The sequence below is a fragment of the Rhinichthys klamathensis genome, unplaced genomic scaffold (genome assembly GCF_029890125.1).
Source record: "Rhinichthys klamathensis goyatoka isolate OS25496 unplaced genomic scaffold, OSU_Roscu_1.1 h1tg000059l_1, whole genome shotgun sequence".
Taxonomy (NCBI): Eukaryota; Metazoa; Chordata; class Actinopteri; order Cypriniformes; family Leuciscidae; genus Rhinichthys; species Rhinichthys klamathensis.
Window position 1 is genome coordinate 7,217,148 of NW_026606604.1, and position 24,921 is coordinate 7,242,068.

General features: G+C 36.5%; 2 protein-coding genes across 3 annotated transcripts in view; one reads left to right on the forward strand and one right to left on the reverse strand.

The window, feature by feature from the left end:
- LOC130084046 (glycogen debranching enzyme-like) overlaps nucleotides 1-24,921 on the reverse strand; it is a 26,297-nt gene continuing 1,376 nt past the window's right edge. Inside the window, exons 3-34 of one of the 2 annotated variants that reach the window (XM_056249200.1) lie at nucleotides 23,771-23,981; nucleotides 23,521-23,690; nucleotides 21,877-22,080; nucleotides 19,338-19,519; nucleotides 19,127-19,238; nucleotides 18,906-19,032; nucleotides 18,098-18,200; nucleotides 17,896-17,993; nucleotides 16,260-16,399; nucleotides 15,878-16,065; nucleotides 14,730-14,853; nucleotides 13,841-14,004; nucleotides 13,592-13,693; nucleotides 12,015-12,170; nucleotides 11,237-11,387; nucleotides 10,902-11,026; nucleotides 10,556-10,668; nucleotides 9,784-9,918; nucleotides 9,475-9,605; nucleotides 9,258-9,394; nucleotides 8,966-9,099; nucleotides 8,706-8,881; nucleotides 6,636-6,738; nucleotides 6,330-6,555; nucleotides 3,311-3,428; nucleotides 3,084-3,219; nucleotides 2,802-2,914; nucleotides 2,258-2,469; nucleotides 2,084-2,181; nucleotides 785-872; nucleotides 562-695; nucleotides 1-406 (exon numbers count right to left, since the gene is read on the reverse strand). In XM_056249200.1, the coding sequence (XP_056105175.1) occupies nucleotides 289-406; nucleotides 562-695; nucleotides 785-872; nucleotides 2,084-2,181; nucleotides 2,258-2,469; nucleotides 2,802-2,914; nucleotides 3,084-3,219; nucleotides 3,311-3,428; nucleotides 6,330-6,555; nucleotides 6,636-6,738; nucleotides 8,706-8,881; nucleotides 8,966-9,099; nucleotides 9,258-9,394; nucleotides 9,475-9,605; nucleotides 9,784-9,918; nucleotides 10,556-10,668; nucleotides 10,902-11,026; nucleotides 11,237-11,387; nucleotides 12,015-12,170; nucleotides 13,592-13,693; nucleotides 13,841-14,004; nucleotides 14,730-14,853; nucleotides 15,878-16,065; nucleotides 16,260-16,399; nucleotides 17,896-17,993; nucleotides 18,098-18,200; nucleotides 18,906-19,032; nucleotides 19,127-19,238; nucleotides 19,338-19,519; nucleotides 21,877-22,080; nucleotides 23,521-23,690; nucleotides 23,771-23,981 (4,529 nt within the window). In that variant the 3' untranslated portion in view covers nucleotides 1-288. Of the gene's footprint in view, nucleotides 407-561; nucleotides 696-784; nucleotides 873-2,083; nucleotides 2,182-2,257; nucleotides 2,470-2,801; nucleotides 2,915-3,083; nucleotides 3,220-3,310; nucleotides 3,429-6,329; nucleotides 6,556-6,635; nucleotides 6,739-8,705; nucleotides 8,882-8,965; nucleotides 9,100-9,257; nucleotides 9,395-9,474; nucleotides 9,606-9,783; nucleotides 9,919-10,555; nucleotides 10,669-10,901; nucleotides 11,027-11,236; nucleotides 11,388-12,014; nucleotides 12,171-13,591; nucleotides 13,694-13,840; nucleotides 14,005-14,729; nucleotides 14,854-15,414; nucleotides 15,539-15,877; nucleotides 16,066-16,259; nucleotides 16,400-17,895; nucleotides 17,994-18,097; nucleotides 18,201-18,905; nucleotides 19,033-19,126; nucleotides 19,239-19,337; nucleotides 19,520-21,876; nucleotides 22,081-23,520; nucleotides 23,691-23,770; nucleotides 23,982-24,921 lie in introns of both variants that reach the window. The other variant, XM_056249199.1, reaches the window with a different exon arrangement.
- Nucleotides 24,026-24,921, forward strand: part of frrs1b (ferric-chelate reductase 1b) — an 11,773-nt gene continuing 10,877 nt past the window's right edge. Inside the window, exon 1 of the mRNA XM_056249209.1 lies at nucleotides 24,026-24,046. The gene's annotated coding sequence lies outside the window, so the exon portion shown is untranslated. The remainder of the gene's footprint in view (nucleotides 24,047-24,921) is intronic.

A 24,921-nucleotide genomic window follows, 5' to 3' on the forward strand; every position in this document is an offset into this window, starting at 1 on the left:
TCATCAGATGCGTTTTAATAATCACAAAAGGGGATAAATCTGTCTCTTAACCAACAAACCCAATCTGAGTATGCTGGTAGTCACTAATAAGAATGTAAACATGACAAAAAGCTCTCTAAAATGAGTTGGCACAATCAACATGTATTTCCATTTCTTCCAAACACTAAAGTAGTAACAGTAGCAGCACACATTTGTGTCTGGACAAGGTTGTGAATGTAAAATAATGTCCTTTGAACTTCTCAGTTAGGTGGCAAGTAGCACATGAGATCTTCAAGGTCCTTGACATAATCATAGATCATAGAGGGCCTCCAGAACAGTGGCGATAGACCAGGCCTGTGTTTCACAACTGAATGGGCAGTACTGTCCGTTTTCATTGGTCAGCTCAGGTAAACCCTTCCAAGGTGATCTAGAACAATAGACAACATATAGATATGACTATGAGCTGCTGTATATACTGTGCAAATGACTCAAATACTTAATTATTAAACTCAATCTCCTGTAGATTCCAACAATTCCACAAGAAATACAACCATTTTTGTTAGTGTGTGAGATCTGCAATACCTTTCTAAATGGGTATAAAGTCTAGACAGAACATTCTTCACCAGGTACACACTTTCGTTGTACTTCTTTTGGCCCATTTTCTTAGCGAAATAAAGTTTGGCTCGTAAGAAGTATCCAACTGGCCACAGCCATTCCTGAAAACGAATTATTAAATGTGCATGGTTAAAAAAATAAAATAAAATAAAAATCTCTCACATCTGAGATAATTCCAAAATATACTTACAGGTCCTTGGTGATAATTGAATCCTTTCGCACAGTTGTAGTTGTCATTATCCAGGGCGTTGTCATAAACGCCACAATACACCAGATCACTGTTAGACAAATACAGACACGCTAACATCAAAGACATCTATATGCGAATGACTTCACTGATGCACATACTCTAGTTCTGGAAAAAAACACGGTAACACTTTCTATGAAGACCATGCTATTTATAAGTAAGTATTGCTATTCTATAAATATATTTATAAAGACTCATTAAGACCTATACAGCATTATAAGAACAGTTATATTATTTTTATAATTACTTATAAGTCATTGATTTGCTTTCTCAATGTGCATACTCATAATCCATTATACACTGATTTATAATGTATCAAATATCAAATAGTTCCAGAGACACTTGTTTGCTGTACCTATTAGTTATCAATTATGTCTTTAATGGCTAATGTTTGCATTAGAGGTAATGAATGGTAAATTTGATTATTTTTTTTTCTCCTCAGCCATATGCATGGTATTGCAGTTTGGAATTATACTTTAAAAAATATTGTTGCAGTGTTTTGCTAGTATGTAACTTTAAAAAAAAATGACAACTGTTTGTATTAATGATTTCTGTTTTACATTTTCATTATTTTATTACAGGAATTATTGTTCATTAATTACATTTACAAATAAACAACTTAAAATGTATAATGAGAACATCTTCATGATTTCTTAACATTTGCTTTAGGAAAATTGCATCCTATGTTTTCACTTTACTTAGAGGTTAGTAACTGTATTATCACTCACAATAAGTATTTATAAGAACACAACACGGCTATTAATAATGATATATTCACTTATTTGACAGAAATAAATCGGAATTACTAAAAAAAGTCATTGTAACTATAATATAATAGCATTATAGCAATGCAGGCTGCATCTTTATAAATACATTCATGGAACCATAGGACTGACTAATTCATACTTAGTAATTAGTGTATAATGGATTATGAGCATGCACATTGAAAAAGCAAATGCATGACTTATAAGTAATTATAAAAATAATATAAATGTAAATAGAACTGTTCTTATAATGCAATATAGGTCTTAATGAGTCTTTATAAATATATTTTTAAAATAGTAATACTTCCTTATAAATAAGTATAAATTGAGCTATAATTCATTATAAGCATGGTCTTCAAAGAAAGTGTTACCAAAAACACTTATCAAACCATGTCCAGTCAGCACGCCAGAAGAGCACACTCTTAACACAGTAGCTGCTCAGGCAATAGGCAGACAGCAGGTGTTGTTTTCTACTTACTCTGGGTCCAGTGTTTTCATTCCCAGAGGACCGAGCAGCTTCTTTTCAACCATCTCTAAAGCCTTCCAGGCTCTTTGCACTGTAAACAACTCTGGTGCCTGGTGAAACAAACTGGTGTATAAGAGAACAGCCTCCAAAACACTTGAAAAGATTTTTACAAGCACTAAGACTCACCACAACCATGGCGATGGTGAAATTAGGCCTGAGCTGGTAGTCACACCAGGTGCTAGAGGACCCATAACTGTCTTTGTAAATGCATTTCTTGTGGACCAGATCGGGATGTTGCTCATTTGGGTCCGCAGGGTCATCTGACACGTAGAATAACCTTTCAAAATTCTCTTGGATCAGTTGATTCCACTCCTTATATGACATTGACTGTTCTGCTCCTGAATGAACCACATTGTAATGGTCATGTCCGATCGTTAAAATATATGAAAAGTGATTTTCATGCTGTCAGCTGAAAAGGCTGTAAATATATGTTAGTCCATAACAGTGAATTGTGATACAATTGAAGGTGTGGCTTTTCAACAGTGCAGGATAGGAAAGTGTCACTTTAATAAAAAATAAAAAATAATATATACATATATATTGAATTACTGGCAACTTATTGTGCAATAAATAAAAATTATTACCAGTTATTACTGGCACTTTATTTTGTAATAAAATAATAAACACTGACATTTTCATTGAGAATGAGAATGCGTTATAAAGAACGTACCATCTCTGTGTATTGTGACAGAGGAGTATGGATAATTTCCACTCTCATTCATCATCATCAGCCAGCGCACCGCTGACTTACTAAGACCAACAATCTCCACCGCAGAGCCATCCCTGAACATAAGCACAACGCCATCATCCACTTGACATATGGAGGACTGGTTTATCCACGCCACTTAGTCTCAGTGTTCATTAAAAGCATTCTTTTGTACTAGATATAGTGGAGCTTTATTATACTGTAGAGGTTTAGTGTGACAGGTATGTTAGCAGATAATTATAGTACCTGGGTGTGGCTGGAACACCTCTATTATGGGCTTTGTCGCTCTCTCCCATTTTATCCATCCACGTCCCACAGTTGAAGCGATTTCCACCGTAAACAAAACCTGTCTCGGGATTTACTTTGGCCTCAACGTTAAAGCCTATGAAGCAGGGCAATTGCAAAAGCAAGGTATGGTTAGAGACAGACATGGAAAAACAGAGTCCTCTGTGCATTCATAGAAAATGACTCACCTTCATCTCGCATGTTACGGTCGATATGCGGACCCGCATTTCTCTCTCTGAACACTATTCCCTGGATATGACGCTGCATAGCCTCTTGAATGACCACATATAATGGCTGGTCGTGATCCTGATTCAAGTCATGAACAAAAATATGAACAACATTCAGTCAATCTGAAACCATGCCAAAATTATTATTTTTTACATTTTTGAAGAATATTCTGGCTACACTTTTCATTCTGAGGACTGAGGTTGTTAAGCTACAAAATGACAACAACAAAAAAGCACCATAAAAGTATGGTATCATAAAAATGAAATGTTTATTAATTCCAGAGGCTTATAATTTAAATATTAAATGGAATTAAAGGGATAGTTCACCCAAAAATTGTTGTTCCAAACCTGTATGCATTTCTTTCTTCTGCTGAACAACACAAAAGAAAATATTTTGAAGAATATGGGTAACTTAATCAGTTGACAGGCCCCATTGACTTCCATAGTATGTAAAGAAAATACTATGGAAGTCACTGGGGTCCATCAGCTGTTTGGTTACTGACACTCTTCAAAATATCTTCTTTTGTGTTCAGCAGGAGATTGAAAATTATACAGGTTTGGAACAACTTGAGGGTGAGCAAACAATATCTAAAAACTTAGAAGTCTGAACCTATTATAAAGTGTATGATGTTACACTTATAAGCAAAATGCCACATTTTAATAATTTAAAAAAACGCCTTGAAAGTTGCTTACCCATGCTAATGTAATAGGTAATGATAATGTAATATAGCCTGGGAAAACCCAGACAACTTCCGGCAAATTTAGATTTGCTCTGAAAGTTAGTCTGGCAAAGAGCTCATTCAAGCCCATTTCCAATCCGCCGAAATCGAGGCACCAATCAGAAACGTTGGGGCGGGCTTTACACGATGACGACAGCGCTGGGATTTTGAAGCAGATTTTGAGGCCTACATTACAAAGATGGATACCGCCGTCGAACATCACACGTTAGAATCAGCTATCGCGTCTGTTTTAAGCGATTTGAACGTTTCCTTTTTGTTAAAAACCGAGCAAAGAACAACACTCGGAGATGTTTCTCCGCCGCTCTGCATACGTCATCTCCTTCATCGCTCTGATTGGCTTTAGGTCTATCCGCGACGTCCGTTGGTGACGCCCCTCTGGAAATGATTTGTCTATGACGCTTTGCCATACCATAACTCAGTTACAACTGAGAATGGTCTGGTTTTAACCAGGCTAAATGTAATAGGTAATTGTGAAACAAAATCAAAAAAATTAAAGGCTTTTTTTATTCTAGTGGCTAATATTTTGGATGTTAAATGGAAGTGAAGTAGATTAAGTAGCAAAATATTTAAAAAGTAAAAAAAATAAACCTTTCGCACCGGATAGTTGTAGGAACTTAGTTCTAGGAACTAACAACCAGGGTGGATCCCTTAGGAACATTATAAGGGGCATTTAAGGAAAAACCTTTTCTTAGTTCCAAGAACTATTGGCGGAAGTACCCGGATTTTGGCATGTTCGCACCGCAGGAACTAGGAACGATTTTAGTTCTAGGAACTCCTTTTGGAGAAATTAATTTAGCTCCTACTTCAGAGTAGGGTCTAATGGTGCGTTCAAGTCATCTCGTATAGATCGTATTTACGAGTTGAATGCACATGAACGCCACCACAAAGTCGTAAATACCAGTGGGAAGCTCGGGATTTTCTTTAAGACCTGATCTTTACGAGAAACATGGCGGAATACCACAATACCGAAAGGTATTTAGCAGTATTATTGTCAGGCTTTTCTATTTACAGCGAAGTAAGCTAATTACCTGCACAGAATATGATGGCATTATAATATAACAATGTACAGTAATATGTAACGATAAAGTTTCCAGTGGCTTCATAAATTAATTGAAAACATAAAAAAACCAAAGCACACCTGATGTACATTTCTTTGTTCTTCATTTTCTAGAACCAGAGTAGAACCTTGCTGTATTTTTGTGTAATTAATTAAGAGAAAGTACACCGCCATCTTACTCCGACGAAAATGACTTAAACGCACCTGCCGTCGTAAACACGACTTCCCACCTCGCAAGTACGAACTTCCCAGGAGGACTTGAACGCACCATAAACCAGCACTATAGGAACTACCAGTGACGTAAGTGTATGGTGATTGGCCGAACGCACATGAAAACACCAGCATCCGCCATTTTTTTAAAAGCTGGGTAAACACACAGATTATAACCTATATATTTACTCCAGAAACTAACTCTACGAACATGGGAAAAAGTGAAAGACTGGCCTCTTAATCTTTACGCTAAGGAGAAAATCCAACGCAACTTTGAGGGGACCAAGCCAAACATGATTATGTATTTCTGCTCAGCTATCAACCACACGGCATATACTAATACCTTTTCATATACTGTCTTTCTATGAATAACATTTCTATCTAATAACATATTAGACAGAACTGTTAGACAGATCGTAAACTAAACACGAAGAATGCGAGCACTGTCTGCTCAGGCTCTGGCGTTCTTAGCGCTGTCAAAATAAAGGTCGCATTAAACAAATTAAAATTCACAACAACAAGCGCGGCTTACGTCACTTCATAGTTCCTACTGGCGGTGCGAATGCAACCAGGAAAATTACCAGGAACCATTAGTTGTAGGTGAACCACCCTGGTTGCTAGTTCTTAGAACTATCCGGTGCGAAAGCCCCTTTAGTCAGGTTACTGGTTGCCATATTGAATTTAATGTGGATGAAAACGAGGCTCTTAAACTTAGTCTTTACAATGCCACAGATTCTATACAGGTTGTAGATCACGTAATTTTCACAACTTAGCTTTTTACTAAATTTTTTTTTCCTGAAAGATGTTTCATCAGCTGAACAATTGGTATGTTGTTAAATAGTTCACTGTAATTCTTTCCCTTAGGCCTAGTTTTCATTCCTGTCAAAAATGTAATATGGCACTACCCTGACAAAGGTCTATTGTACTGTATCAAGTATCATAAGCAGTCAGAGATTGTTTCCTTTCTTCTTACCACTGTCCGCAGGGGCTGTGCCTCAGAATCATCAGTGGGATACATACGTGACACAGGGCATGTTATAATATCTGTGCCGTTGGGCACGATGCTACAGTAGTCCTGGATACACTGAAGCCACCACCACACTGCATCACGGCAGTTATAACGGGCTGCGACACCCTGACCCAGCAGATTAGGGATCAGACCGTTGCGCATCGTGCCAGCAAAGGCTAAGATTATATTTCTGTCGGAAACACACCAGATTAGAAGATGATTTCGGCGGGATTGGTATATTTATTGTGCATTCTAAAATGAGATGCTCACCTGGCCTCCAGGTACCTCCCTGTCAAAAGCATGAGACCGCGCAGAGCTATGAATGTGTCTCGCCCCCAGCAGCGGAAGATTCCAGTGGAGAAATGAGGCAGACCTGCACAGATGAAAGTTACTGGAACCACAGGCATCTTCAACTTTATCAGGCCAAGAGACGCAGTATGAAACCCTGTGACATGTTCTATAAAATTGACTGTTGCATTTTAAACCAAGCCAAAACTAATAGGTATATTATGCCATAATGCTGTATTTCCACACTGTATGATGTTTCAAATCCATTAAAATAATTATTGATGTACAGTCAGTCACCATTTAAATTTTACATACATTTTTATCTTAGTCAATACATTGTAATATGGAAGGGACAATAAAATATTTAACAGAATGTTTAAGATTCAAAAATTAGTTTGAGATTTGTTTGTTTAATTGTTGAACACATGACTAAGCTCACTTTTCATTAATCAGAAAGTGAGGCTACTTCTCTGACCCCATTCTTGGTAGCGGTGTTCCTCTGGGACGGTTGTGAACTTTCTCTGCTGTATTCACAAATAAAATCAGCTAATCTGTCATACTTGTCATGTTTGCTGACGCACATTTTCATGAGTCAAACCTGCACAGATTTTTTTTCCCTGGGCCAAGAATTTTTCATTCCATTTCATTTTGATTCAAATGGTTTTGAAAGCATATGAATATTTACACGGACAAATTATGATTCGCAAATAACTTTCATATTAAAATGTATTCTAAGTTCAAGAAGGAACAATTGAAACCATACATAAAAAATAAAATAAAAAAAGAAATCACATACTCTGGGTGGCCTTATAACCGTGTTAAGTTAAATTGTATACATATATAGTTAATCTTAAATATAATTCAACATATACAGTAAAAGAGTAAGAAAAAGGTCCATTATAACTGGAGCAGCAATGTTCCTCTGCATAAAAATGCAGATACGTGCATGTACAGGCTAATAAGACATCTGTAATCTAGGTGTGTACAAAATGTGTTTATTGGGTTTAAACTGGTTTTGAAAATGACGCACTTGGTATTTCTCGAGGTGTGACGAAAGGCTGTAAAGCAGGGGTTTTCAATCTTTTAGACACCATGGAACCCAAATATGATTATCCTTATGTGAGGGACCCCATCCTAAAAATGTAATTTATTTGCTTAATTATGTAAACCTTTATTTATTTATTCATTTACTTTTTTCTCTAGACTTTTCCACAGACACCCTTTCACTCCCTCTGGGTCTCCAGACCCCAGTTTGAAAAAGCCTACAGTAAAGGAAAGGTTGTGCAGAAAGCCTTTATATGGGGATGTTTTGGGCATTTTTATTCAAATTAATAACCTTGGAAATGCAGTCAGTCATAACATTAGAGCCAGGATAAGAACAATTTCATGTGAGTACACGCGCATTGTGGATTAGGCATACGTTTTTTGTGAGAAGTTATTATTAGTACAAAATTAGCTGTTCCAATTTAGCAGACTTTAAGTATATCAATTAAGTATATCAAAAATACAATTGCAGGGTATTTATATTAAGTACCTAAATATGTAAATGTATTTGTAGTATAACTTAACATAAAATAAATTTATTTCAAATACATTTTGGTATATTTATTTTGCACTAGGGTAATGACACCCATTTTTTTCTTTAACTCTGCAATAACCTGTATAGTTTTATCTGATGTCGTACTTATGGCATATTGTATATCCTGTGCATTATGAGAGTGCACATAATTTAAACATTTTACAAAATTGCACTATGTAAAGATTTTTAATTAGACAAAAAATGTCAGCTTATCATTTAATAGTCCCTCTCACACAATTTAAGCACCCAAAAAAAATTATTGATGTACCAACTCATACACTTCCACATTTTTTTAAGTATGTAAATATGGTACTATTTGCATGATATTATACAGTAGGGCCGGGATCTCAATTTTAGACAATATGTAATGGCCTAAAAAAGGCCTAGTTTTAGGAAATTTAAAGCATGAATTTATCTAAATATCCCAGGCAATCTAATTATTTATAGTCGATGAAAATGTGTATGAATCCAACCTGCGGCAAGAGAAACGCAACATTGCTCCTCTTGTTTGGTTACATTGTTGAGTCGGACCGGGACATCCTCCAGTTCGGGGGAGAGGGGGGGCAGGGCAGGGACATGACCCACCCCACACATCTGAACCGAGCCCAGGGCCAGCTGCTTTACCAGGGTCGACCCGTTCTGAACAAAGCTGTCAGTTCAATGGAACCCATTACACACATTATTACACACATTACTCACAAAATATTAAACTTATACAGAGAACAAATCAAACCTGGACATTTGGTTGAAGATTTCATCTACAGCCGTGGCATACGCCCCAATAATAATGGCATCAAAATAACACGGCACTAAGTAGTGCGGAATATGCTTGAGGTATGTGAATACAGCACTGAACCACTTTCCGACCTAGGATAAATCAGAAGTATTTAGACAGAAATATGCCACATCAAAGTGTGAAAAACATTTCTACAATTTGACATTTTTGCTAATCAGTTGCACACCAAACTTTACTACATTTTACTATTTATTACTTCATTACTAAAAAACATATTTCCCTTTCCTACCTCCCGCAGAGCTCCGCCTTTATTCATCAGGCGAGTGCTCACGTAATTGATCATCCAATCACCTTGCCTGAGATTGTCACAAAACGGATGTCCAAGGTCATTTTTGGGCCGAATCTCAGACAACACTGACACAAAACCTGTGAGTATTGAAAGCATGATGTTTATTCATAGTCACATGACTAGAGTGACAGATCATGTTATTTGGGTATTGTGGTACCTTGTAGGCCTCCGTACTTCAGCGGCATCCAGGATGGTATATTGTAGCAGCCACCACCATCTTCCTGTTCCTCCGCATCACAGCGGAATAATAACACGTTCAGCTCGGCCAGAGTCAGTTTGGATATTAAACTGCCACGTAATTTAAAACAACAGGTCTTAATGAGAGAATTACGTTGAAAGAAACCGAACTGATTCATATCATTATGTAATAAAATGAATGTTAAACAGCACAGTTGATATTTCGCTTTCTAAGCAAGTGAATTAATGAGAATTGAGTTTGTGAAAGGTAAAGGTAAATATGACTTACAATTCTAGAGCTATTTTCAGGATGCCAGGAACATTGCTGTCAGTCAGACTGCCGGATTTATACAGCCGGTTGAACTGTGAGAGTTGAGTTCGCAAGTAGCCGACCATTTTCTGAGAGTTTGGATCAAGACTCACCCTGTGAAATCAGTTCTTTGTTGAAATTAATTCATTAATATTCATTTAAAGGAACAGTTCACCTAAAAATGATTCACACTCATGTGGATTTAAACAATCAAATGCTGTTGTTAATTTTTTCACCCATGGAACACGCACACACAAAAAGAGACTTCCATAGATTTTTTTCCAACACCACTACATCCCCATTCAAGCACCAAAAAGGACAAAAGAGCACTTTAAAAGCACTATAAAACTGGTCTATATGATTTTTGGTCTATATTCCAAGTGCTTTTTGAGATGGTATGGAAAAATGTATGGAAGTTTCATTAAAAAAAAAAAATAATTATGAGTGTTCCATGGGAAAAAATAACAGCATTTCTCCTTTTATGCAGCCCATGGTCACCATAATTATATTATCATGACATTATATTTTTGTGGGTTTGTTTATGGTTAACACCTTCAGATTCTGTGGCTATTTTCATCTTCATGGCAAAAATATTTATATAAAGATTCTTTTAAAAACAAATTGTTTGGGTGTATTTCAGACACACACAAATTATTATAATTATTATATAAAAATCAAGCAACAAATTAAATACATTAAATAGACTACTAAAGTAAATAGGATTCATTTAATTTGGTGTGTGTTTGATTACCTGAATGAAATTACACTACCGGGAGTGAGCTTTTCAAACAAAATCTCCTCAACAAACTCACTGCGGCCCTTTGTGGTAGCATCTCCCTGTTTTACAATTTCACTGTCCTTTAACTGAAAACAAAAACACGTGTTATATGCAAGCCTTCATCAGTAGGGACAAGCTGTGCACACAAGTACAGTATTAAAGTAACATTACACTAACAGGCTATAAAAAGCGCATACTAAAAGCCAACAAATACCCACAATCCACACAGAACAGGATCTTTGTCTCTGCCTGATGACAGCATACATTACTGGCACTTCATGTCACAGCGTAGCTGCACCCAGCACTAGTGTCATGTTACCTGGACGTGTTCACGGATCACAACAGTGTAGTTCGGCAAGCCGTTTATGCACGTCTCATCTTTCGCATATGATTCAGCAGTTCTCTCTATTGTACGTGCCTCTAAAATCACCTCCTCAATTTTACCTGTGTAACATGATGACAGATTAGACAGAACATGTCTAACTGGTAGGACCAGAAGTTGGTAGGACCAGAAGTTGAACTTCAGTGACATTTGAAGAGAAAATTAATTGTCAAACTATTTGATATGCTTTACATAAAATTAGATGACTTTGATTTCAACAGCGTAATCTGAAAGCAAAGAGCGCTTAGCACTTTAAGTTTTGGCGTCTGTACCTGGGATGTACATGGGGGCCAGATGCTCTTTGTATTGGTGTGTTTCTGGGTTTTTAAACGCTGTTCGAGACACAGTCACAACAGACTGATGCGTGCTGGGGCAATGCCTGGTCACAGCCACGGTGTCTTCATCCAGCTGATCTACGTAAACCTGTGACATGCATGATGAACAAATACAAAGAAACAGACAGCAATGTGCACATAAGACTGAGAGGTGTAGGTTACAGGTACAAATATGACGAGTCCCACCACCCTAGTGACAACTTTACAGCTCAAATAACATTTTAATACAAAAAGAATTCATTTATAGGGGTTTGAAAAAAGTATTTGGACAGCTAAATATGTCTGAATGTCTTTGGATTAGAGTAAAACTTAGTGGTATTTAAAGAAATATTTTCAGGCAAAAAAAAAAAAAGGTTTTTAAATGATCAAAACAATATTTTGATCATTGTGGATACTATATAACAAATGTTAAACAGCAAAGGGGGCTCAGGAAGGTGAAGTTTGTTCTGAGAAAATGTCTGAAAACCAACTCTTTAAGTGTTTTGGTAAAAGCTGAGCTTCACATTTCTCCTTTAAAATGAACTTAAAATGTAAGTTCTTCTCTTTATAAACAAGTTTGGTATGAGGTATGAACTGTTGTAACAGATTCCTTAATTTCAGTTTAATCCAGAGGAGTTAATACAAACTTTGTAATAAGTATCAAAGTCTCCTCTTGCAGATAATGATTGTGACTCTTAATAAATGTATTTGACATCTGATATGAGTAAACATTAACCTGGGTGAAGCCCTTCTCTGCCAGTTCTTGGTGGAGTTTGTTGAGGGCCAGCTTTCCTGCCATTATACCAGTCTGGAGGTTCACCTCCCCAACAGAAGAGGGTAGTGCATCAGGATTCCATTTAGGGTACAGACGCTCTTCCTTTACTACTGAAATCTGAGGGGGAAAAGCGGGTTGATACTACACCAACACCATTAAGTGGGCAAAAAGCATATGTACATACATATTTGGATACATATTTGCAGTGTTGGTAAAGAATGTTATGTAATCAGATTACTTTTTTCAAGTAACTTCAACTTAAATTCACATTCAAATATCGGAGTAAGTAAGCAAAGTTACTCTGTTTTCCCATTTATTGATGGACAGGTTGTGTATTTGCAGTGTTGCATGCAGAATTAGAGTTTCTTCCATTTAGATGAATGTAACTGCTAACAGATAGCTTTCTCCAGGTATATTAGAAACCCCAGGGAAATATTTTGACGTGGAAGGAAGTAAAAAAATAAACACAGAAAAGGCTTTTGTTTAGGTATTAATACTGACCTAGATACAGATGACTCTTTGTTAGTAAGAAGTAAAGAAATTATTATAATTGGAGTTTTATAATCAAGGTGCTGACAGAACAAACGATTCTTGTTACATATTTGGGATGGAAACAATATTTTTAATCTGCTTTGTTATATAAAAATTAGGGCTGTCAAATGATTAATCGTGATTAATCACATCCAAAATAAAAGTTTTTTTTACATAATATATGTGGGTGCACTGTGTATAATTATTTTATATATATAAATACACACACATGCTTGTATATATTTAAGAAATATTTTCATGTATATACTGTATATAGATTTATATATAATTTATATTATATATAAATATAAATATTTTTTTTTATATAAATAATATTTTTTTTAAATATACATGCATGTGTGTGTATTTATATATATACAAAATAATTATACACAGTGCACCCACATATATTATGTAAAAAAAAACTTTTATTTTGGATGTGATTAATCGTGATTAATCATTTGACAGCCCTAATAAAAATACATAAAAACTTGGAGGAGAAAGAGTAAGTTATGTAACTTTTTTATGTAACAAAACAAAATCTCAACATACAGCTACCGTTGTTTTTAAACGTCTGTTATGTTCACCAAGGTTGAACTGGTTTGATCAAAAATACAGTAAAAACAGTAATATAGTGAAATATTATTACAATTTAACATAACTTTTTTCTATTTAAATATGCTTTAAAATTGAATGTATTCCTGTGATCGCAAAGCTGAATTTTCGGCAACATTACTCCAGTCTTTAGTGTCACATGATCCTTCATAAATGATTCTAATATGCTGATTTGCAGCACAAGAAACATTTTTTTTTTATTATCAATGTTAAGCTTCCTTGAATTTGTTTTAGATCAGTGACTTTAGAGAGTTGGAAGCCTTTCTGCAACCAGTTTCCTTAGAAAGTTCCTTTATACTAAAATACTGTCTATTTAGTCATTGACTAATCGGACAGCAAGACCTATAAGTTTAAGTTTAAGACACAGCCAAAGTCACTGTACACATTTTTACCTGATGAGGTACGAGTTCATCGTATCCTCTAGTGGTGCCTGAGGCGCAGCAGGCCATAGAGACAATAGCAGAGCTGGGTAAAGCATCATACGCCGAACGAACCTACAAGACAAGAATAAGAGAAACATCTTTCACATTAAAAATGTATATTAAATAGTATTAAAATAAACAGTGAAACAAGTAATAATAACCTCATGATATATAAAATACAAAATGAATATACAATACAGGATTTTATGTGTTGCTGACCTGAATGGGACATTCGTTGTCATGAGTAACATCCAGAAACATGGCATGAGCGATAGACGGCACTAAGGGCCTGAGGTTTGGCTGTACGAATGACCCTACAGGCTCCCCTCCGAAACGATACACCAGTCGACCCTCCTCATGGCTGTCCCCGGCACTCATGGCCTCTGATGATGAGAGAACAAATATTATCAGTAAATGGGACATTTGATAAAAAGGTCAAACTTTACATGACAGGGTACATGTTGCTGTTTAATTTGGGTGTTTTTTAAACTCTAGGCACTTTTCATCCTCTCACTAGTTTATTTAATTTGTGTACTAACTATATACAGTATATATACAGTACTGTACATACATCACAGAGGAAATCTGTATTTTTTATTACCGTCACAGCTTCATTGTTTCCTCATTGGACAAAAAAAAAAAACCTGTAAAAACTTATATAAATTATTTTTTACACAATAAATATATTGAAATGGTTTTCATTTCACTTTTTGCTGAGATAATAGTTTTATTTTATTATTTTTATGTCCATTTTAAATTTTAACATGGGACAAAGGTAAAACAATACAATGTAAACATAAATGGCTTTTTAAAAGTAGCAAAAATAAATGAAAGGTTTAATGTGGCCTTCATCAAAGAAATGAATATTTAAAAATTAACCCCTGTGACATGAAAGTGCCAGTAGTTCAAGAACCAATCCATTTCTATCTAATATCTCAAATCTAAGGATATTCTGTGTGAAATACAACTCAAACTCTATCAACAGCAGCTGTGGTGTTTTAGCTCATTTTGAGGATGATTTACATGTGCTTTAAATTTGTATTTCACATGGCATGGTCCTTATCTGAGTGTCACTGCAACTGCATTTCCCAATCTCTTTGCATCTTACCTCGAATAAGGGAGGTAATGCCAAGTCTAGTCATAAAGACATTGTCCAGCTCTTCGCTGCCAGTAAAGAGCTCAGCCACCACATACAGATCAGGCCTGTGATGACGAGCGAAAGCTAACATATACTGCAGCCCATCCAGCACACAGCAGCAGGGTTAGAAAGAACAAGGATGGATGGATGGATGGATGGATGGATGGATGGATGGATGGATGGATGGATGGATGGATGGATGGATGGATGGATGGATGGATGGATGGATGGATGGATGGATGGATGGATGGATGGATGGATGGATGGATGGATGGATGGATGGATGGATGCATGGATGGATGCATGGATGGATGCATGGATGGATGCATGGATGGATGCATGGAGTGATGTGGGTGTAGGTAAACTAAGCAAGACAGACAATGTATGAAGTGCATGACAATGAGTAGGAACATGCTCAGGTTACATAGTAAAGCATAAAGGATATAATGCAGGTGTATTAGCAATGCAGTATGGCATTAATATAGTATTATTTGTGTGCACATGAAATGCATCAGGTCAAATTAGGTGATGGAGAGAAAAAGTATGTTATTAACAGTAAGGTATTAATGTTTTGAGAAAGCAAAAAGAGGGGGGAAAAACACAAAGAGCAAATTGAGCATAAGGGCAAACGTGTGTCTCTTGCAGTCTGCAGTACCTCTGACGAGACTGGTTATCCCCAGCCGATTTACAAACAAATTGTCAAGCTGTTCACTTCCTGTAAAGAGTTCAGCTATCACATAAAGATTGGGCCTGACCACTCTGGCTGCAGCTAACATGGCCTATAGACACAACATACAAGACGCCACATTTAATAGTACACGTGAAAAACCTGGAGTACAAACTCAGAAGGAATGAAACTGCATATTTTCAACATAAGAATGAAAGAAAAGTTTTCACATTCTTCAGATCTATCTATGATTCTACAATGACATTGCAAAACATTCTGAATTCCTGACAGTAGCATATGGTGTCATTTGTATAAATAGATCAATCTATGAATCTACAATGACACTGCAAAACGTTTTGAGTTCCTGTCAGTAGCATATGGTGTCATTTGTATAAATATATCATGAAATATGCCTGCAGATCAAAAATAAAGTGGAAATCTGAGCACGTACCTCAGCCACGTGAAGGGGTGTGGAGTGGCAGTTATCCAGACGCACACCGGAGAAATGTTTGGCTGTGATCTCGGTGTACTTCTTCATGTGAGCCCATAAGTATGGACAGTCTTCTGGCTTTTCGCCATAGCGAAGTTTAACGCTGTCACCCCAGCAAACAAGCTCTCTTCTGAGGTAAACATTAGACCCTAACAGACAGATAAATCAACCATTAAAAACTGGGCTCCTAGACTATCTTGTCACTAGAAAGACCATGCAATTTATCAATGGCTTTGCTGACCCAACCCGCACCAAACCAGCATAAACCAGTGTGGACCAGCAGCATGCAGGTATTTTCATTACCGTTCAGAAGAAACCAACATACACACATATTTTGACTGACCTGCCTCTGCAAAGTTTCTGAGCGGGTCATCACCCATGACCCATCCATTATGGGCGAGCAGATGACAAGCCTCATTTGGATTCAGCATCAGCTGGTTTTCCTGCTCCATTGGCATGTCCTCAAATGGGTAGGTAAAATATCTGAATCATTAAAACAACAAAACAAGGATGAAAACTGTAAATCTGCCGTTCTCATCAGCGTATTACACAATAAAATGCTAAGCTTACAAGATATCATGCGGCTACAATGAACACTTCTGAGGGGGGAAAAATGTGTTATTTGGATATATTTGTGGCATTAAAAAGTTTTGTTTGTGGCCCTTGACTAGAGTATAAAATACATAAGCATTTTCACGGCACTCGGAATATTTTGTTGTAAGCATATCTGGACATGCAATAGGCTGTGTCAAAATAAAGAACAGAGCATCTGCTTTTAAACAAAAAAACTGTTTTATTCTAGTGTAATGCATTCTTTTTTATCAACACTTGAATGTGGGTAAGTTTCATAAAAAAAGCAACATTTTGAGAAAAAGCTGAGAAAATCGCATTTTCGTCAAAGACTACATCCAGATCGGATTCAGAATGATGATCAAAACATAGATGGAGTAAATCGAGTTCATCAACACCCCTTATGCTTGCACAGTCCTATAGCTCGTCCTGGGTCAATATTTTATTCGGTAAAATTCGGCAGTTTGGATATGCTGTTTAATGTTGATGATCGCGTTATTTTACATATGCATCTGCTTATCTTTGCTATCGGTTATTTCTGCTTCTTTTTCGCCTGTTTTGATCAGATTATCATAAATAGCGCCCCCTACTGTATAACAGTGAAAACACGGAAAGCCAGAAATTTCCATCAATGGCGGGGAAAGAGTTAATGGGTATAGCTACAGTAACGTCTTCAGCTAGTCAACTTGAGATCCTTTCCATCTAAGCTGGTTTTATCTCTTAAGCCTATAAGTTCATGTTTAATGAGCAGTAGGATAAACTCTCTTTCTTTTTTATTTACGAGAAATAACCATATTTATCCACATAGTCACGCAAAAAATTTCTTACGGAAAATGTAGGCAGTTTTGTTTTTTACCTGCTAGTGTCAAAAGTAACATAGCGGACCTTTAATGACTGCATAACCCAGAAAAAACATGTTTAAAACATTCAGAATTAGCATTTTCATAACCTAATGGAAACATTAGCAAAACGTTGTTTGAACATATTTTTGTTAGCTGTGTTTATGTCTGTCAGATGATTTCTTCCTAAGTGGGCAGTTCTTGTCCAGAATAAGTTTCAAAGTAGACCAGACGAATGGTGTTTGGGGTGGAGATACATGGGAAGGGGGTTAGACGGCCGGATAGGGGGTTGGGATAGTGTGGGGGATCGTGGTCAGCCTGGTGGTGTTCTTGCCATCGTTTTTGTATTGTCGTTACTTGTCTTGTTTTGCTTTGTCTTGTTTTAATGTTGTACCACTTTAAGTTTACTGTTTATTTTTGAATTAGTTATAAAAAAGATTCTTAGAATGAAGTGAATTGTATGTTAAATCATATGCTTTAATAAAAAGACGTTTGATAAAAAAAATAAAAAAAAATTTGAGTAGACCAGACTGCCACCAGTCTTGCTCTGCGAGATTTCTTAATATTTACCTAGTCACCAAAGGGTTTGTCTGAGTGACAGGTCCAAGTAGAGGACCGTGGGTGGCGAGTCTTTCATAACAAACCGTTCCAACTATGCAGTTTATAGCCTGCAGGGGAGCAATGACATAAATGAATCACACAGACAACAAAAATAAACAGCAAGATCATCATCGGTGAATCGTACACACACATGAGGCTTACAGAAACCAACCTTCTCATGATGACTTTGCATTTCCTTATAGCATTCCACATTCAGTTCCTCAAGACTCTTCTTAAACCAATCACAGGACTCTTGAATGGATTTGGGACCGTTACTGTTGTTTTGATATGTACAGAGAAATAAAATGTATTTGTTCACAAAATGCAGTACACTGGTAGCCTGGGAAAACCCAGACAACTTCCGGCAAATTTAGATTTGCTCTGAAAGTTAGTCTGGCAAAGAGCTCATTCAAGCCCATTTCCAATCCGCTGAAATCGAGGCACCAATCAGAAACGTTGGGGCAGGCTTTACACGCTCTGATTGGTTTTAGGTCTATCCACGACGTCCGTTGGTGACGCCCCTCTGGAAATGATTTGTCTAGGACGCTTTGCCAGACCATAACTCAGTTACAACTGAGAATGGTCTGGTTTTAACCAGGCTAGTACACTGGCATAATAAGAGAAAACAGACATATATCAAAATCTAATTTTAATGTAAAAAATTATGAAAACACACACACACATATATATGTATATATATATATATATATATATATATACACACACACACACACACACACACACACACACATATATAATTATATGACCATTAGAATATTATTGCTTTATTGTGATTATACAATTATATGAAAAGGTCAGGGTGACCAAAATAAGTATACTCACAATAAAATTATCTTGGTTACCCTGACCTTTTCATTTGAGATCATTAAAAACTTCACATTGATATTTGATAAAAGAAAACACATACTCTATCCAAAAAAACAATCATTAAACAGAACTTGAACAGGAAGTGGACTCACGTGTGTCTGCCAAACGTCTCCAGGGCCAGTTGCATGTCTACGGTGTTGCTGAGGCGTCTATACTGTGAATCCTGGATGACTTTTAATTTCGGCTTTCCCATCAGCTCAGGGCCCTCAGGTTTGTTACCTACAGATGCCAAATACATCCCACTTACCTCCGACCCAACAAAATACAAGTGACAGAGCATCCAAGAACATGCTAGCAGACTTCAAACGCTCACCAGCCTGAAGAACCTTCCTAAACTGCTCCACGGCTTTCTCAACATTCACCTGCAGAAACTCCCATAGTTTCATCTGGGTGAAAACTTCCGTCCATAGAAGCCCACGTAGGATCTGAAACATCAGACCAAACACCATCACTTGTTGGCCTGTCACCACAAACTTTAAAGGATTTTTGGCATATTAAAAAGCCGTGACAGCCTCCAGACTCACAGTAATGTGTTTCTCATTCTCAATAAGAGGTGGAAGGCCACTGTCGCTGTATTTCCCATCAGCTACGGCACAGCTGAAGTGCCACAGGGCTCTATCCAGCAGCCAGGCTGGCTTCAGATGAGGAGAGTTTACCAGGTTATAGCCACACTCTGGATGGAGTCTAATCCATTTACTGTTGGTAGCTAACCAAGGGAACAATCATAAAATTACAGTCTTATAAGTAAAAAAAATCAAATCTGTTTTTCTAAGCTATAGACAGAAGACATTTTTTAAACTGTTTCATCATCACTATGACCTCATTTTACTTCAGTCAATTGGAGTGATTTCCTTTCAAAAACCAAACATAAGGAAATACAATCTCCTGTACCTGTTAGTACAAGATTATATTACACATGCTGGGTCAAAAGTGTGCGGAAAATGAAAAGGTGACATGCAAACATAGTTAATTGGTTGGAAAGTAAATGGTGAATAATTCTATGTGAGTTCCTGATAAGGATTGGTATGTTTGCACATAATAAATGGCAAGTAAAATCAATTTCAAAATGCTCATTAAGGCGAGACACGGCAGGCAAAAACATAGTTTTTTTTTCACTGGTCAATTTTGAGATTTCGGGATATTTGTCTTCAGTAACATGTCTTCTTTCAGACTTGTGGTGAAAAAAAGTCCGAAATACACATTTAGGTCTCTATTTTACTGCACTTTGTATGTTTGCGTCTGTAGATTTCTCATAAATTCATCAAAAGTTGGCGATCTAAATCATCCGTTGCTCCGCGATCGCGATCTGCACCCTGTCATCACACACACGTTTAGAAAGCTCTCTCTCTCCTGTACAATGCTGTTGCATCCAAATATGGTCATTTCCTTTTTATCAGCAACCAATCGTGAAAGTAAAAGGGCGCAAATGCGCAATCTCATTGGCTGATGCTAAATCTTTAAAGCCCGTTTTCTCAAAATGACTTTTCTCTCATACTTAAAGTCCGAAATCTCCACTTCAGTAGCACCTATACACACCAAACTTTACAGTCTTGTACCTAGTTATATTATGAAGACATTTACAGAGGGATTTGTAAATATATTATTCCTAGCCCGATTTATATAACATTTTATTCAAAAAAACATGGCAAAAATATATTTTTTAAGGCTATTGACAGTATATTCTGCTTTATAGGATAACAAAAGTAGATATCCATAAATCCTTCTGTAATTTTTTTCCCATCTAATATGTGAACACAATGAAAAAAGAATTTTGAACCTGGCTTTATCCAATACTCAGATTTCATTTTTTGAAATATATGAAAATTAGCGCATATTTAATTAGATAATGCCTAATTTGCATATTTAAACATTAAATTACAGAAAACTTGTAATACATTTTTTTCTCATCTTAATGTAGGTAATCAACTGGGAAAGTTTCATGGTGATATCTGCTAGTTAAAAAATTTACCCTATTCACCTGTAGTGTCTCGCCTTAAGTGTGATAAACTTCAGTCTGATGTCTAAAGAGCTGCTCTGATTCCAAATTTACACTATCACAGCCGTTCTGCTTCTAAGCAAAGATGACAGCTGTGTTCAAAGGTTCAAAGAGCAGGAAACAGTTTCTGTGGCACTTGAAAAAAATCTGGAATAATTAATCTACGATTTAGTGAATAAACTCTGTTGTGCATAACAATAAAAACAATAATGACCACTAGGATTTATACAACCGTTTTGGGAGATACATCCATTTTCTAATCAACATCACTAATCAACATGCATGGAAAAAATAATAATTAAACAAATCGAATTACTTGTTTGGAAAATTGCTAAAGTAGTCACATCATATTGTGTGAATATTGCTTGCTGGGAGACTTAAACTGTTTTTTATTTCACTGCCAAAATTGTTGCTATAATATATTTCGAAGTGTGAGATGCAGGTTTATTTAGTTTTAACCCATATTTATTGAAAAAGTTGATTTGATGGCTTTAAAACAACTGCTGTAATTTTGTATCAGACTGAGTCTCTGAGGGTTACAGTAATTTATAGTCAATAAATGCCGATGGCTCATAGTTAAAGCATGTTAACCACAGCAAAAGATCGAAAGGAAAAATACTAAAATATAAAACTACATGCACCCTGTAGAGCTACTTTCACACCCTGCTGGAGCACATTTTTACAGACTAACCAAAACAAAGCAAGTTGGCAAGAAACAGTTCTCAGTTTGACACTTAATTAAACTATATGGTGTTCATAAGGGCAGACATGAAAATGTGTTCCTATGACACACATGCAGCAGAGGGCAACATGAAACATTAGAATGTCACAAAGAACGAGGCGGCCAACATTAATCTTCCTACAGTGTGACTGAAAGGTCAAAAATCTTAACCATTGTGCCACAGATGTGACCAGCTTTCATCTACTCTCTGATTGCTGCAATTGATATATAAATAGCCTAACCACTTCTTTCTTAGTTTGCTGTGTCGTTCTTCAGAGGTGACATTGCCATTCAGTGCTGGAAGTTTCTCCAAACATTATTGTGCTAAAGACACAGCAGAAATTACCTGTGTGGTTGTACACCACATCTGTGATGCAAATCACATTCCACTCTTTCTTGAGTTTCTCCGTCAGGTTGCCCACATCCATCCAGGTGTAGTTCTTTCCAGGTGGGGAGAAGTCAGGGTTCAGCTCTAGCTGATCAGCTATGGAGTAGCATGACCGTGATAAGCCTAGTTTCTGCAGAGGCGTGAAGTGGATCATATTGTAACCTGAACATAAAAAAAAAAAACATGTACAAAAAATTGGTGGTTCATCTACTTCAGTTGTGCTTTTTGTATCTTAAATGGCTAAACTTGGCCAAAAAAATGGCTTGTTAGTTGTAATCAGTGCAAAAGTGCCAGGGAGTTTTTATATGATTCCTAGGGTGTTTTGGCTAGGGCGTTGATATGGTCTTCAGGGTATTTGCTATGGTTACATACTGGAATAAAAAAAGTCTACCCACAGATCTCTATTAGATTCTGGACTCCTATGGCTTTGGTCACTCCTACAATGTAAGTCTATGGGGGTTATTTTTCACCTGTTTTATCATCTTTTTTTTTTTGCCTTATTTTTTTACAGTTTTATTTAAGTGAAAATCTAGCATTAAAAAGATTTCGCCAACAGTCTTCATGATTTGAGGCATCATTCATCAATTGCACAAATGGTGGGGAACAAGTTTCACACCAAAGTTTAATACTTAGAGTTAATGGTTTGTTCAAGTACTAGAGGCAACAGCTTGTTTTAACCAACACCACTAATTAAAAAAAAAACTGAGCCTGTCTATGGCTGAAAAGGAAAATGAATATCAATTTCATTCTTAATCTTGTCAAATAGGAAAATACTTGTCCAGAATGTCCACAAAAATAGCTCACAAACATGCACATATGGCATGCATTCTAATCTAGGGGTGTAACAATATATTGTGTCACAATATATCGCAATACAAAAATGCAACACGATGTATCGTGGATAGTGACAATCTGTAATGTGTATAGCTAACCCAAAATGAAAGTTACTGTGTGAGAAAAAATTCAAGTTTACATCGTTTTAGTGTCAGTACTCAGTACTACATTAAACTACTATATAATGCTGAATATAATGTATAATATTGCAATGGGGGGATATTTGTGGGTCCTGATCATGCCAAATGTCTTATGTTGCCAGTAAAAAGTGTTTAAATATATCTGGTCGGCGACAGAGTGCAAGCATATTCGTCTAAAATAATTCTGTATTTTCAGTTTCAGAATCATGAATATTTTTTTATTCTGGTGTCACCATTGTCCTGTGCATTGTGTTACCAGCACCAAGTCCAAGCCTATTCATTTACACCCCCAATGTAATACCAAATTTTACTATTCTTTTGTTAACCTTTTACCATATGTCTTGGAGTATCGCAATCATATCGTATCATGAGTTCAGTATCGTGATATGTAGCGAATCGTCACATAAGGAGGGTATTGTTACACCCCTACTTTTTGATGCTTCTGGTAAAGTGCAATAACCCACAGATTGCTGCAATCAATGGGGAGCAAAAATATCCTTTTTATACACATTAGCACATATTTTTCTATATGAGGGGGCTTCAGATGGTCTTTTGCTGGAGTCACAAGTACTACAGCAATACCAAACTCATAAAGGAGTTTCAATAGACACTGATAAATGATTCATACCAGTTTCCTTGGCCACTCTTAGTCTGTCTAGCCATTCATCCAGAGGGCCCAGACATTTTGCCAGGTAAGTCTGAACTGTAATGCAATCCAGAGGCAGGATCTTCCTCTCATGGCCGACGCGCAACACTGGATCCACAACAATGTGGCCACCTCCGGTTCGTTCCTCATTCCTGTATACACAATATGGTAACATCTTCCTTTTTTATGGCAACAATTAGAAACTGCCACAATTCCAAGAATTCTCACTCACCCACACCCAAAGTAATACTGATAAGACCCTGCTATCTCCAGGTCCAGTTTGCAGTACTTGTCTGAGTCATCCTCTCTGCCACTGGGGTTCACCCACTCCAGCTGACGGAAGCTGGAGCCAACGAACTTCTTGCCATGTGCTGGGTAGTCGGTGTGAACATGCACACTCTTGCCCTGCAGGGTCGGGCCCAGGCGGAACTGAAGCTCAAAGCCTAAGTGAAATTAAATGTGAGTCACATGAGAAAACAGCAGGGGGAGTTGCACATCCAATAACCCCGTAAGTCTTCCTTTAAATAGTGCATTTATCAAACAAGATCCTTGAATCATAAATTATTGTTCAGAGCAATGAAACTTAATACATATCAGATACTGTGTAATTTATGTTTTAGAACAAGACATGAAAATCCCTTCAAGTAGACTTCAAGAAGATCTTATTTTCCTCATAAATCTTTGATTTAATTCTCCTTGAAGCCACTGGTTGTTTATTCATATATTGTTTTGGTGTGCAGTTTGATAAACTTAGCTGTTGCATTGTATTGTAATGCATTTTTAGAGACATACAGTTCAGAAAGCTTTCCCGTTCGCCTTAAGCTAAAAGGCGAGAATGTCTGTGTTTATCAGTATGTTAAAATTTCATTAGGCTATTTAAAAATATATATTTAAAAATAAATTATATTTGGAATATTTGATCTACAATTTAGTGAATGTGCGCCGTTGTGTGTTTAAAAAACATAACTGACCACTGATTTATACAACAGTATATAAACAATAAAATATACAATAAAAATGGTCTAATCTTTAATCTTACATTTTTATTTTAGGGTGATATTGCGATTTTATAATCACTAAACAGCATGCTTGTAAAATCTCATTAAGAAAAAAAAACAGTTCACATAATTTTTTGGAAGATTGCTAAATTTGTTCTGAAAAGGCCTGTTTTAATCCTTATTTATTGAAAATGGTGATATAATTTAATTGTTTTGAAAAGACTTGCTGTATAACATTTGTGTTGTAGAACAAAACATGAAAATCGAATAGACTAAGATTTTATTTTACTCATAAAAGGATATTTAAGCTATTTCACAAACCCATAAGAAATTCCATAGGGAACCCATGGCTCAAAAATGATAATGCTATAAAGAGTTTCAGGTT